The 13983-nt window shown below is 46.6% G+C and overlaps 1 protein-coding gene across 1 annotated transcript; it reads right to left on the bottom strand.

Annotated features, from left to right (window-relative positions):
* Window positions 1-1363: 1363 nt before the first annotated feature.
* Window positions 1364-4778, bottom strand: mafba (MAF bZIP transcription factor Ba). Its single transcript, XM_076166718.1, has one exon. It carries the CDS (start codon window positions 4111-4113, stop codon window positions 3049-3051), a length of 1065 nt encoding a protein of 354 aa, XP_076022833.1. The 5' UTR covers window positions 4114-4778; the 3' UTR covers window positions 1364-3048.
* Between the last annotated feature and the right edge of the window lie 9205 nt (window positions 4779-13983).

Below are 13983 nucleotides of genomic sequence, written 5' to 3'. Positions count from 1 at the left end.
GAGTCCATCTAAATGTGCACCCATTGAATGAGCTCAACACCCGCGGGCGCAGACTGATGATTATTGTGAGGTCTTGGGTGTCACAGCTGCGCGTTTTGTTTAAGCCTCAAATGATGAAGTGAAAAGCCTTTAAGTATAGAACCCAAAGCCACGCCAGCGACGCTGAAAACAAACAAACAAACAACGCGAAATTCCCTGCGAGCACTTCATGTAAATCTAAGGGGGGGAGTGGGGGGGTTCCGGTTCTTTCTATCTCTTTTCCGGCGCGTCGCAAGGTCAAAGATCTCCGTTTACCGGTGCGACGGCGGCGGCGTTTGTGCAGAAGTCAGCATGCGGGAGCGGAGGGCCAGCGGGACGTAAAGGAGGCTCCCCCCCGCAGCGCCGCGTCACACACCCAGCTACAGCTCCCGCTCTGACCGCAGCATGCAGGGCCCGGCGGCGGGATGCGATCCAAACGCTTTGGGGTTCTGTAACTGAACATTAAAGGAGATAAATCCTGAAATTAGAATTTGAAAAAAAGTCAGGCTGATGTTTGTGCAGACTGGTTATTTAGAGAGAAAATAATTTTCCAAAAGCACTGGATTTTGGCTGGCTCAAGTGTGTGTGTGTGTGTGTGGGGGGGGGGGGGGAGAGAGAGAGAGCGCCGAGGACACACACATTCACTTTTCAAGGAGTGTGTTTTTCATTGGAACTCGTGACTGTTGTGGCACCGAGTGTGTTTGCGTGTGTGTGTGTGTGTGTGTGTGATCGTTTCAATCGAGTGTTCGCTCTTTCACATCAGGTAAACACTTCCCCCTGCATGTGTCAGTCTGCTGCTTCATTCTCTCATCTCGCATCTCTGCAGAATAAAAGGTCCGAGAGGTGATTTTTGCCATTTCAATGACTTTAATAAGCAAAATAGGAAACAATTTCTTCCAAAAACAACCAAAAATAAGACAAAACAGAAACCAGCCTGAATGGAACAGTTCAAATTTAAGTGTTTAACTATTATTTATATAAACAGGATTGAAAATTGATCCCCATCATCGCAAAGTACATGGAATTGGTGAAAACAAAACAACAACCCGCTGCTGCAGTTTCAGTTCGATTTCAACACAGTTGAATCAGTAACAAACCAAAGATTGTTAAATGCGTGACGTTTCAACAACAGTTTCAAATGCAAGCACCATGCTTATTCGATATGATCTGACAGTTTGTTAATTTAAATCATTAAAATAAAAACTTTTAACTATGCATCTGGCCAGCAGAACCAGAATCAACAAATAATAATAAAACAGACAAGGAAACGTATCATATAACATACACGTGGAGTTTTCATTTTGAGAATTTGCACAACCTGGATCCCTTTTTTTACTGACCGGCAGGAAAAAATCAGGAAAACATATCGTATTATTAGTCAAACTTTGTATTAAAACGCATGCGTTATCTAAATATCAACTCTACATAAAACCCTTGACTTAGAAGTTGTTTGACTTTTTATTTTTTTTACACTTTGTTTAAAAATATAAACCCTTGATATTAGGCCCGGTGAGAATGTGCTACAGGTGATCGCCAATCAGAATGAGAGTGTGTTTATGATTGCGGTGAGTTTTTGCACAATATACACGTTTGTGAATAACGGCACCGCGGTCAAATGATCCAGAACATGTAGACACGTTCATAGAGGTGTTACACACTATGTTAAAAACTTTTTACCTCGTCACTCAGCGTGTGTGTGAGTGTGTGGGTGCGTGTGTGAGTCGTGTAATATGTTGCCCACGCGCTTGTTTCAGCCTCACACGTGTCCCAAATATGACTTTTCAAACTTTGCACTCGGGCCCGTCGCCTAGTATAAGAATATAGAATGATAGTATGTCTTTCCTGGAGGGAGGTTTACACAAAACTCAAAATGAAAACTGGCAAAATCATTATCCAAAAAAAAGTGCACTTGACACACAAAGTTTGTTGTATTTAAATGCAACTGGGAGGAAAAATGCCCTCATCTCTCAATCGAACACCCCCAAAAGAAAACCAAAAAAATAATAATAATCAAAAATAAAAGGAGACAAAAACACAACACAAAGAAAGAAAGAAGTTCAAACCAGCCTCTTCAATCTTGTGCAGTTTTGCGGTTGCATAATATTTACAAGCCCAAAGGAACCCACCACATATGATACTGCACCGGCAGCCCTGCTGTTCTGTCCCCGTTGCATTTCTCTCTAAACCCCCAAACTATGGAGAAGCGCAGATCAACAACATGCTCTTAATATACACGAGAAGATGAAGGTACAAAATAGAAATTATTACCGTACATGTCCAGCATGCAGGATTAATATTTAATGCAGGTTTTTTGTTTCAATATATATTCGAATATAACCAAGCAGGCAATAAATCAATGAGATGTTGCATAAAATGTCCCCCTGTGACGGGTTTAGTAGACAGAAGTTAAATTTTGCATAAAGTGGAGTCTTGCTTTTGGAGCTTTTTCTCAGATTTCGGGCCCACACACACACACGTGAGTCAGTCTGCGGGCCTACATGAGGAGTCTCAGGACAATGTCAATGTTTGGACAACAAAAATCGCCAGACCTGGACGCCGCAGTCCCACACTACTTACAGATTATTTTTAAAAAGCTGTAGCCTCAAAGGAGAGTGATAGAGAGAGAGAGAGAGTGTAGAGAGTGTAGAGAGAGGAAGAAGAGGAGAAGTTCATCAGCCGATCCTCTTCTTTGAAGAAGGAAAAAAAAAGTCTCTTCACTACAAGCAACTAATCTACAAAGATGCTGCTGCGACTGGTCACACACTCTACGTTGCTCTTTGTATCTCAGTTGACACGTGGATGGAGAGATGGTTATATATGAGGATACTATTCGATGGAGTATTCTAATATGAATATAATTGTTACCGTTATTATATAATCATAAACAGCATGGGAGGGTGTGTGGGGTGCTATCGTTTGTTCATCAGCCAGTCAGTTGTGGAGCAAAGAAGGAGGGGGTCTTGGGTCAAGGGGTGGATGGGGAGGTTGTGGAGAGGTTCGGAGGGGGTCACAAGTAAAGGCTATGACAACTCACATGAAGAACTCTGGAGATGAGGGGGTGTCACTGGTTGAACCAGCCTCACGGAACCCGTTACTGGCCCCCGAACCCGCCAGTTTCTCGCACTTGAGTTTGTAGGCGTCCCGCTCCCTCGCCAGCCGGCTGATCTCCGCCTTCAGCTGCTCCACCTGGTTCATCAGCTGGGTCTTCTCGTTCTCCAACACGTGCTTCTGCTGCACACGCTTGAACCGGCAGGACTGCGCGTAGCCCCGGTTCTTCAGGGTCCTCCTCTTCTGCTTCAGGCGGATGACCTCGTCCTTGGTGAAGCCCCGTAGGTGTCTGTTGAGCTCCCGCACCGACATGGACACCAGCTGGTCGTCAGAGAAGCGGTCCTCCACGTTGAGCCCGCTCCCGGAGCCGTGGTGCGCCCCCGACTGGCTCAGGTGGCCGTGCGAATGGTGGTGGTGATGGTGGCGGTGGTGGTGAAGCGGCTGGTGGGACTCTGGGGAGACCGGGGACGGACTGTCTGGGTCCTGGCTGTGGTGGTGGTGGTGCTGGCTGTGTGGGTGGCTGTGTCCGCCCGGGTGCCCGGACAGTTCTTCGTTGTGGTGCGGGATGCCCCCTGCGTACGGGTGGTGGTGCTGCTGGCCGTGGTGGCTGTGGTGGTGGTGCGGGCCCCTGTAGCCCTCGAAAGCGCCCTGCTGCTGCAGCTGGACGTGTGGAGGTGGAGGGTGGCCGTGAGCCGTGGCTCCGATCAGGGCCTCCACCGCGTCCTCCGGGGTCAGGCTGAGCGTCTGCGGGTCTATCTGCTGATGGTACCCGCTGTTCGGCATCCAGTACAGCTCCTCCAGGTGGTTCTTCTGCTCTGTGGGGCTGAAGCTGGGCGAGGAGGGCACCGAGCTGCAGGGTGTGCTGATGGGAGTGGAGGACACGGAGCCCTGGGGCTGGAGACGATTACACTGGCGCACCCCGTTGCGCTCCAGTCCGGCCAGGCCTTCCTTCTTCACGTCAAACTTCATCAGGTCAAAATCGTTGACATATTCCAGAGCCAGAGGGCTGCTGGGCAGCTCCGGGCCCATGCTCAGCTCTGCACTCATGCTGCTGTCGCGACTCTTTTGCAGATGTGCAATGCTTACTTGCCAGCGTCACAAAAACGGACTTATTAATCAACGTCTCTTCTCTCCTCTCTTGTTTCATGCAATAGTTCTTGGGGCTCCTCCACCGCTGTGCGCTAGCTGAGCTGTAGCATGAAACACCGTGTGGATCGGTGAGGGGGGTGGGGAGGGGGGAGAGGAAAACGGGAAAAAAAAGTAGCGGAGGAAAACTTTCAGACTAATGCTCTGCAAACGATTTGCGTCATTTAGCCTACTTCTGCTGGAAGGATCTGGCACGGAGACCAGGCAGGAGGTAGAAAGCGACGCGTTCTCAGTGCAAAAGTATACAACCGCACAGTCCCTTCAGTAGAAGTGTGTATTCACAAAGAATCAGCATAAATAATAATCAAAGCAATACCAGGTTTGCACGCCGAGACGGGCACCAGTCCTCGTTGCAACTTCTTGCGTCGTAAGTCCCTTTTTTTCTCCAGGAAAAATATTAAATACAGAGACGAGTAAAGCGTGGAGTAAATAGGGCGTCTGGTTTCTTTTTTCGCTGAGAAGCAGCTTTTCCAGCTCTGCACCGCAGAGATTTATGCTCTCCTCTCTCTCTCTCTCCCCCACACACACACGCGTTCTGGTATCCAGCAGACTGCGCTCCGAGGCAGCCGGGGCTTTATGCTTATAGCCCGGCGTGACGTCGGCGGCGAAAGGCTGGATCGAGTGCGCGCCGCTCGCCAATGAGAGCGAGAAGAGGGGGGGAAGAGGAGGAGGAGCAGTTGGAGAGAGAGGGGGAGAGAGAGAGAGAGAGGAAGGAGGAGAGGACTGGGCACAATATACAGGCTTTTTGACAGCCACAGTCAGCTGACCGACTTCCCCTAAAAGCCGAAGGTGGGAGGAAGAGGAGTGTGGAGAGAGAAATGCCTTCACTTCACTCCTTGGTGGACGCTGGAGCTCTTCTCCTTCTTCTTCTCCGTCTTTTGTGGCTCCATGTTTAACAAGACTAACGCGCAAACCGGGGCGAGAAACGATGATACCGATCAGCAGACTGCACTTTAAAAGCTGCTCTCCTTATTATCCAACAAAAACATCTCTAATATATTTATAATTCGCTTCTATAAGACCTTGGGCATGTATCAAAGTATCAAAGGGGGGGGGGGGGGGGGGGGGTGTTATCAATCTGGTGACATCTGGTTCCATTTTTCTCCACTGCGCTTTTTCCTCTTGTATCATATTGTAGCAAACGTGTATATCTGTCCGGGTGAAATGTAAACAATGTATACCGCTCCTCTAAAGTCAGGACAATGTTACACGACTCTTAAACATGTCCAAACAATGGGATTTGCTTGTAGAGACTAATGGGTCTCATAACTCATAACTCAAAGCAGAGTGAAGGGGGGTTTGCTGCAGGCTGTATAGTTGTTGGAACAGTGACCTTTTCTATACTTGATACTTAGTCTCCATGTGCTGGAGTGTTCTAGAACATCACCAATGACCCCGTCACGAGTCAGATCCTTTCCTAACGGGACCAGGAGATATTAGTGGGACGGGGAGATATTTTAACCATCGGGGTTTATCAATAACTGCTTGTTAAGAGTGTTGTTCAGTCTTAACCTCTCGCGCAAGGACACACACCAACCGATTACACATACACACATTAGGGCTTCAACTTACTGTTTCCATCTTGATAATAAAGCATGAGCATTACATTCCTTCCCGTTCTTCCTATAGGGAATTATTCACGTTTGCTCCTCACTTATGGCGACTTTACTGCTCTAATTATGTCTTTATATTACCGGTGCACCTCTGTAGAAGCTTTACTATCAGATGTAAAGCTTTGAAGAAACACATCAGACCGAGTTTCTTCTCCTAAAGATGACTTGGCCGCGGTCACAGGCACTTTGTCGCCGGTGTGGCTGTCAGAGTCGTGGTGTTCATACATCAGCCTCCTCTCGGCCCCGGACACTTTGTTTGAACACCATGGAGCTCCGGCAGCGCGCAAACAGGCTCAAGTCTGCCCCTGCGTGGACAATCATGCGAACCTATGATGGCGCGGCGCCGCCTGCACACATTTCCATTTGTTTTTGCGCTCGTATTTGATCTCTACTGTTAATTGCTTGTTTTCAAAAAGGTCACTTCCCGCAATTATGACGGGCGACAATTCATCTCAGTCGCGTTCGATTCTCATAAAACGCGTAAACGCCGCTTGTTTAATCATCTTCCTGATGTGTTCTAACAGGTAGTCTGGCCCAAAAACATCTGATCAGATAGCGGGAGATGGACGCGTGTATCATTGATCTGACGCGTCCACACACGCATTCTGTAGTGTGAGCAAACGTCCCGGTTCCCTGCAAAAGGAAACTGCTTGTAAATGAGTCAATTTGAAGGATCGATTAGATTATCATTTCGTTTCCACCTCATATCCACGGTTGAGTTCAGCCGCGACCAGAGCGTATCGATCAGCCTGCGAGGGGAGGCTGCCAACGATGAGAGCCGATAATGAAGGGCGGATTGTTTATTTTAAATTCCTAATCAGCCTGAGCTGTATCAATACATAAACTGTTCCTCTAACATTTATCACTCATTATTAACTCCACTGATCAAGCCGTGATATCGTGACGTGATTCATATTTTAACACAACTAGGGAACGAATTGAAGCTGATTAAACAGGATTTCCAAAAAAAACTAAAAAGACAAAAAAAAAAACTTTCAATCATATTGATCACTTATCACAATGTGTCACAGTTATCAATGATATCAAATCAGTTGTAAAGCTGTTAAATGATGATGTAATGAGGCAACCGATTGATTGTAGCGAGTTTTAAGAAGCAGCAGGAACTTTACAGAAACATGCGGATCAATATAACATATACTTACAATTTACACTTATTGATATTGATATTAATTTTAATTGTATTACTACTACCTGTGCATAAGAGAATAATATATAAGAGTATTTTTTGGCTCACGTACACCTCAACGTCTGCAACGTATTTATTCTTAATTAGATTTATAGCTTATTTAATAGAGAGAAACTCATCTCCATCACTCCTTCAACACATTCAGCCTGTTTACGCACACACACACACACACACACACACACACACACACACACCGTCTTTCTCGCTTCAGCTGCGAGCCATAGCCTGTGTGTTACTCCTTCACACACACACACACACACACACATTAAACGCTACACTCTCTATAGAAGCATACACACTAAACGCTACACTCCCTATAGAAGCATAAAAGTAGCGTTTACGCTACAAATGTTCTCTTTATTCCCTCAGTCTGCAGGCGAGCTTCTGGAGTCTCAGGTCCAAATGATCGAGCCGAGCCAATCCGGGCCGAGCCGAGCTGGGCCGGGCTGCTCCTCACCTTCTTCCCGGTGAGGCCGTCGACCCGGCGGCGGCCCCATTAGGTCGTAATGCGCTCTAATATAGCCCGAGTCCGCCGTCTAATAGATCCAGGCAGGCCTGCCGGCGGCTCTCCCCCTCCGGTAATAACGGGCTGTAATGGAGAGACGAGATGTAAAAAAGCGTCCATGTCAGCAGCATATCGGTGGTTAATGATCTATTAAGTGATCCGTGTGCTTATGGACAGCGAAAAAAAGTGTTGATGCTTGCTTATTCTCCCCTAATGAGAGTCCCATCCTACGGATTTTAGGAATGAATAACAGAAATAAAATCACCTTTAAAATGTTACATTTAACAGTTGACGCATGGAGGCTGCAGGGGCTGCAGCTTCCCTCAGCTCCCATCTCACACCTGCACAGGCCCGCTGCTCTCCACGCAGGAGGCCGGTGCTGCTGCTGCTTCCACAGGACGAGGCGCCATTACACCTCACAAATATGGATCTGATGTGTGTGTTCTGCTCCCTGCCAAACCCGAGAACCCGTCCATGCAGACGGTGTCCGGAGGCCGGGGAGAGAGAGAGAGAGAGCCTGCTGCTGGATCTTTTGGGAGCTCGACCTTCATCTGCAATGACTGAGGAATACTTTTGTTTTTGTTGCTTTTCTTTTACAGGCAGACTGACTCTCTTAGAGGTGACCAGCTGAGTTTATTTGCTCGCCTTCACGGTTGTTTTACGCGCAGTGTGCTGATGTAACTGCTCCCTCGGCCGCTCCTGGAGATGCTGCAGAGGCGAGCTGGAGCTGTCCGCGCTCAGAGGCCTGTGGCGGGGGGGGAGAGAGAGGGATGGAGACGCGGGCACGGAGCTCTGCGGAGTGATGCAGGGAGACGCATGGGACGCAGCTCCGGCGCCAAAGTTTGCCCACTATGCGTTTCTTTTTAGCAAACAATTACCAAATGATCAATTAAATAAATGTGACTTCATGGAGAAAATCAAAGCTATTGCATTTGGAGAATTTCAACTTTTTTTTTTTTAGATTTCCCAATCTTTAGATTTGAGTACAACTCTGCTTGTGCTTTAATATTTTTCCTAATCCACTTGCATAGTTCCTGTGGTAAATTAAGCTTTATTCATTTGTATCCTGCATGGCGTTATTCATGAATTTATTCCTATAACATTTTATTCAACATATTTAATCAGACTGTGTGGTGTTTCAGTCTAACACGGTTCTTTACGTCTAATCATCCTCAGTGTGTAAACAGTTAATTGACTTTAGTGAATTATATGCTTTCAATAAAATAGAGCCACTAAACTTATTTGATTTTGTGGATATTTGATCCTTTTGATCCACGCTGCAGGCTCCTTCTTCTTCCTCATCTTCTTCTTCTTTTCCCTGGCCTTATTGCATTTCTAATCTAACATCACCAATTTACAACGTGCAGTTACTCAGGCATTCTTGTTTACTCCAGACTGATCGATTATCTCTGTGAAAACATGTATTATTAAGACGTGTCGTGTGTGTAAACAGGCAGAGGCCGAGCCCAGCTGAAAGAAGCCAACATCCCATCAGGGATAATTGACTGAGGAGTCTTTCAACAAAACAACAAGAGGTGAGATAAGTGCAAATGCAGGCAATCTCATTAATATGAAAAAGTATTGATTTAGCAGTGGACATCAAAAAGTCACTCTTGCATGTTGCCTTCCTTGTGCGCTCGCCATTATAATTCATCACCCGTGTTATCATTGCACTTACGCCGGTTACAGTCTCACCACTTCACCCGGAGAGAAGGATGGAAAACATTAGGTCTTATTTCTTGTGACAGGGCGCCTCTGGTGGCGCATTTAGTCACTGCGTGTACTTTGATGTGACGTGGACGTTTTTTGGCACAGAACCCCATAGAGAGGACAGATCCAACTTCAGAACTCATTCATAGAGAGAGAGAGAGAGAGAGAGAGAGAGAGAGAGAGGGGAAAAAGAGAGAGAAAGAGAGAGAGACAGTGTAAATAAAGCAGGGCCAAGACATAATTAGACCTTTTTCTGAGATTAGATGTCCCTGATTGACATGTTGTAAATAAAACAACAAATAAATGTCATTGTGCACTGTACTGGCTTAATCCCAGAGGAGAATGGACTATAAATCCATCATTTGCTGTGGTCATTTCATTAATGTAGATTGCACAGCTATATGTACAATACTTTGGCCTCCTTCCAGTTGGCTCTTTGCTGAGGTTTGTGCTTAACATTGGTTTTTATCATAAACTATGGCTGTGCAACCACAGAATGAAGGCGACGCCACAAGAACCAAATATCAAAGTGCAGGCGTAACATAATTAAAGCCAATATTCTCTGGTCATGACCACAATTTACATCTGTTCTTTGGATGTCGGTAACATGGCTACTGTAATTCTGTCGAGTGTATATAGACTCTTATGAAGAACCAAACAGGTCATTAGTATGACTTTAACCCACAAAGCCACATATTGATGATGTTATTCCAGGGTTTTTGTTGCTTCATCAACTTGCTCTGCACAGGACCCTGCTGTTAAATGCAATGTGGCATTAAATGTTAGTGTTGAGGAGCATCCTGCGTTGTCCACGGCCCCTTTTCTAATCAAGTGCATATGGGGCTGACATACCATATCTCTGGCTTATATTAAACTTCCACCCGGTGCAATACTCTGGAAAATATGTGTCATCTATATCACCCCCTCTGCTATTAAGGGCAGAGTAAAGAAAAGCTTTTAATGGGTCTCAAATGGCTCTGTGTAATATCCAAGAGGACTTTTTTTATTTTATTTTCCTGTCTAGTGTATAATGCAAAAAGGTTTCTGATGACAGAGCTCATTCAAGATACAGTACGTTCCCCAACCGTCCGCCGGCGAGCACCGGAACGCAAGCTGGATGACCCCCAGGTCAGCTGATGCCACTGCGCCAGTGTGTGGGCTTGATTGATCTGGATTTGTGTGGGCGATGGGACGGGCATTTTTAGGGACGAGAGCCGAGCTTGCGTTTCTTTTCCCTCTCAGACATTGTTACTCTGGTGTTCTAATAAAAACTCTCTTCTCTTCTCTTCTCTTCTCTTCTCTTCTCTTCTCTTCTCTTCTCTTCTCTTCTCTTCTCTTCTCTTCTCCCCTCTTCTCTTCTCTTCTCTTCTCCCCTCTTCTCCTCTCCTCCAGATGATCCCATCCCTGTATCTTACAACATTTAAAGATGTCGTCATTCAGCGGAGGCATTTACCAAACATCTTTACTCTCTGCTCCTCCGTGTCCCTTCTTTCCCCCTCTTTCTCTCCCTCCCTCCCTCCCTCCCTCTCTCCTCCTCCCTCCCTGGGTGACCTCCTTGCCTCTCGGCTCTCTCACCCCTCTCCTCTGGCCCTGGCCCTGCCCACCCTGGGTCATTTATCATGGGCCAGGAGGGGAGCCCCCGGGCCTGCGGGCCCCTGTCAGCCCCTGCAATCGCCTCTTTGTGGCTCCCAGCAAACAAGTGTCGGATCAGCAAAAGTCTATTAAAGCCTGGTGGGCCTTTCTCAGCCAATTGGGTTCGGGTCACTGAGCTGCTCTCCTTGCTGCTCCGAGAGCTCTTTGTGTCGCCACCGTGCGCTGACACAGATCCCCACAAGATTAATGATTTTAAGCAGCCATTTGGGTCTCATTCGCAGGGTCCTTCTCTCTTTCTCTCTCTTTGCTATTTTCCCTCCTTTTCTCAATTCATTCCATTCCCTTTTTCACCATGCTATTCCTTCTATTCTTTCCCTCACTCACTCACTCTTTTTCTCCATCTCTCGCTCCTCTCCTCTCCTCTCCTCTCCTCTCCTCTCCTCTCCTCTCCTCTCCTCTCCTCCCCTCTTTCTGCTTTGTGTCTTTGCATGGTGAGCATGTGTGTGCCACTGAGAGCAGGCCCATGTTTTGCTCATAACTGCCTCTGTATAAAGCTTCTGTATGACGTAGACTCATTGGTGGGTGGAGTCCTTCAAAGCCCTGACATAAGTAAAAGTATTAACATCACAATGGCAAAAAAATACTCTAATATAAGTAAATCCCCTGCCACTAAAAGTCAACTGAAGTATTGGAGTTAGTTAGTGTCAAAAGTAAGCAGCTACAATCTATAATTGTGTTAACTTTGATCTAATTTTCATATTTTCTTGGCCAGTGAAAGTTCAAACTGGAGTAAATCCTCTGACTTCAGCTCAGTGTCAAATCAATTGTGTAATTTTGTGTGTTGGTAAACCTTTAGCTCGTGGAATTCAATCTGCAAGTAACGAGTAACTCTAGTAATCAGAGACAAATACACTAGAAGTACAAAGCAAGATGGAAATATGTAAAGAAGTATGCTTAAATTGTAGCTAGTTACTTTCCACCTCTGCAAAAGAAATCAAGTTGATCTGATCTCCTAAATGTGTATTCCAGTTTGACCCCGGACTGATAAACGGGAGCTGCGTTAAGCAGCGAAAGCGAGCGTTTCACAGAAACATTACGGCCGCTGGCAGGCTTCTTCCTCGCACGGCGCCTCAGGAGACAAAGTGTAATTTGAAATCTTCAAGCCGCTTCCAGGAGTTCGGCGGCTGCCATGTTCTCAGCGTTGTTTCCAGTAATTACTGCAGGTTAAGTGCACGTCCCGGAGCCCGGTGGAAGCAGCTCTATCCCTCACCTGGGACATGACTCAGCACAGCTCAGGTCATCAGGCCATTTCCCCTGACCACTGGACCACACCCGGTCTACTCTAAAGCCACAGGACAAGCGCTCTTTACCCAGGACTCATGTTCACTTACACCAGCCAATATTATTTACTGGAGGATATTCCTGCACGAACATGTCTGAGAGTTGAGATGTTTGTCCTTTTCTGGGCTTTTAAAGCTTTTAAACACAGATTATGTTGATCTGAGGAGAAGCTGTGTGTGTCTTTAGTGTATTTATAAAGGTTTACCTGATAAGAATATGGCTGATTTGGCCTTAGAGTGAGGGGGAAATGTGTGTGCGTGTGTATGTGTGTGTGTTACTGAAGATGTCTCTTGCTGCAGGTCAGTTACCATCTCCTTTAACTTGAGACTGTGTGCATGTGTGTGTGTGTGTGTCTGCTTTAGGACTGAATGGATGAACCCAGCCTGCTGCCGTGTCCATCCACCTGCCCTGCTTCCTGTCTGATTAATCTTCTCTCACTCTCTCTCTCTCTCTGGGTGTGTGCGTGCATGCGTGTGTGTGTGTGTTTGTTTATGTGTGTGTCTGTGTGTAAATGGTTATAGATGGGGCGACACCACCACACTGGCAGTCTGAATCATTACTCACACAGATAGGGAGAGACCCAGGGATCGAGGAACCCCTAACATCCTCCTCCCTCCCTACACACACACACACGTACATACACATCCCCAGGTTATTCATTTCTAAGCAGAGTGCCTGGCATTTCACCACACCCACCCCCCTTTATTAAGAGAGTGAAGCGGTGGGTTCCCCCTTGCAGAGGGGGAGTGAGGGATGGTTTTCGATTGGGCCTTCTCCTCTTTGTTTGCACCCTTCCTTTTTCCTCTTCCAACTCGTCATTTCTCTTAATCTTCCATTTCCATCTCTTTCTCTCTGTCTCGCTCTCCTCCCCGTTCTCTCTTTCTTTCCAGGGAATCTGTCTGCCCCCCCCTTGCCTCCCCCCTCCCTCACCCCCTCCTCACCCTGACTGTCACTGCTTTTGCACCACTCTGAGGTCGCACATACATATTTAATGATCGCAACACAAATGTAAATGACAGAATTCACATTGATTATGAGCAGAATCACTTCCTGGGAGTCAACCCCTGAGCCACTACAGCGTTTGAGTGCGAGTGTGTGTGAGTTTCCCCACTCGTTTAACATCAAATGGCACAAACAGGACAGTGGCATGTTAAATGGAAACAGCTTACGGAGGGCCACCGATTGTGAATGAACTCCATTTGAGCTTCTAATCCAGTTTCTGTTCCGTCTCTATGCTAATTTAATTCCTTGGGATATTGCAAATTTCTCCCAATTGCTCCCTTATTTGTTGCATCTATTTCCAGGTTGAAGACGCGGCTGCCGCTCGCCTGGTGGAATATATGAGAGCAATTATAGCCCCATAATGAAGAGACTGTGGCCAATGCTGTTGAACGCTCCTCACTGGAAACTCACAGAAAGCACAGATAGATAAGTATGTGTGTGTGTTTGATATCAGATAAGGTGTGATTGTGGTCTTCAGAGCTCAACACGTCTACTATTTACAGTGCATACGTATGTACATGAGCGCACGTATACGTCTGTAGCGGGATGTATGCATGTGTTGGAAGGGCGGGTGTGTGTGTGTGTATGTGTGTGTGTGTGTACAGGAAGAGAGCCTGTAAATAAATCTGTTTGGGGATTGGGGGTGTAGGGATGAAATATGGTCCCAAGGATGTGGAGCAATGTGAAAAACTCGGCAACGCCAGGGAATAACAAATCTCCTGATGTCGCCGCGCCGCAAAATAAATACACTCCCCCGTACAAGTCATCCATCTGGACTATGAGTCGCAACAAAGACGCCC

The sequence above is a fragment of the Genypterus blacodes genome, unplaced genomic scaffold, assembly GCF_046128005.1.
Source record: "Genypterus blacodes isolate CSIRO-AG114 ecotype Tasmania unplaced genomic scaffold, CSIRO-AGI_Gbla_v1 ptg000156l_1, whole genome shotgun sequence".
In the NCBI taxonomy this organism is placed as follows: domain Eukaryota; kingdom Metazoa; phylum Chordata; class Actinopteri; order Ophidiiformes; family Ophidiidae; genus Genypterus; species Genypterus blacodes.
This window is presented reverse-complemented; position numbering and strand designations above follow the sequence as displayed.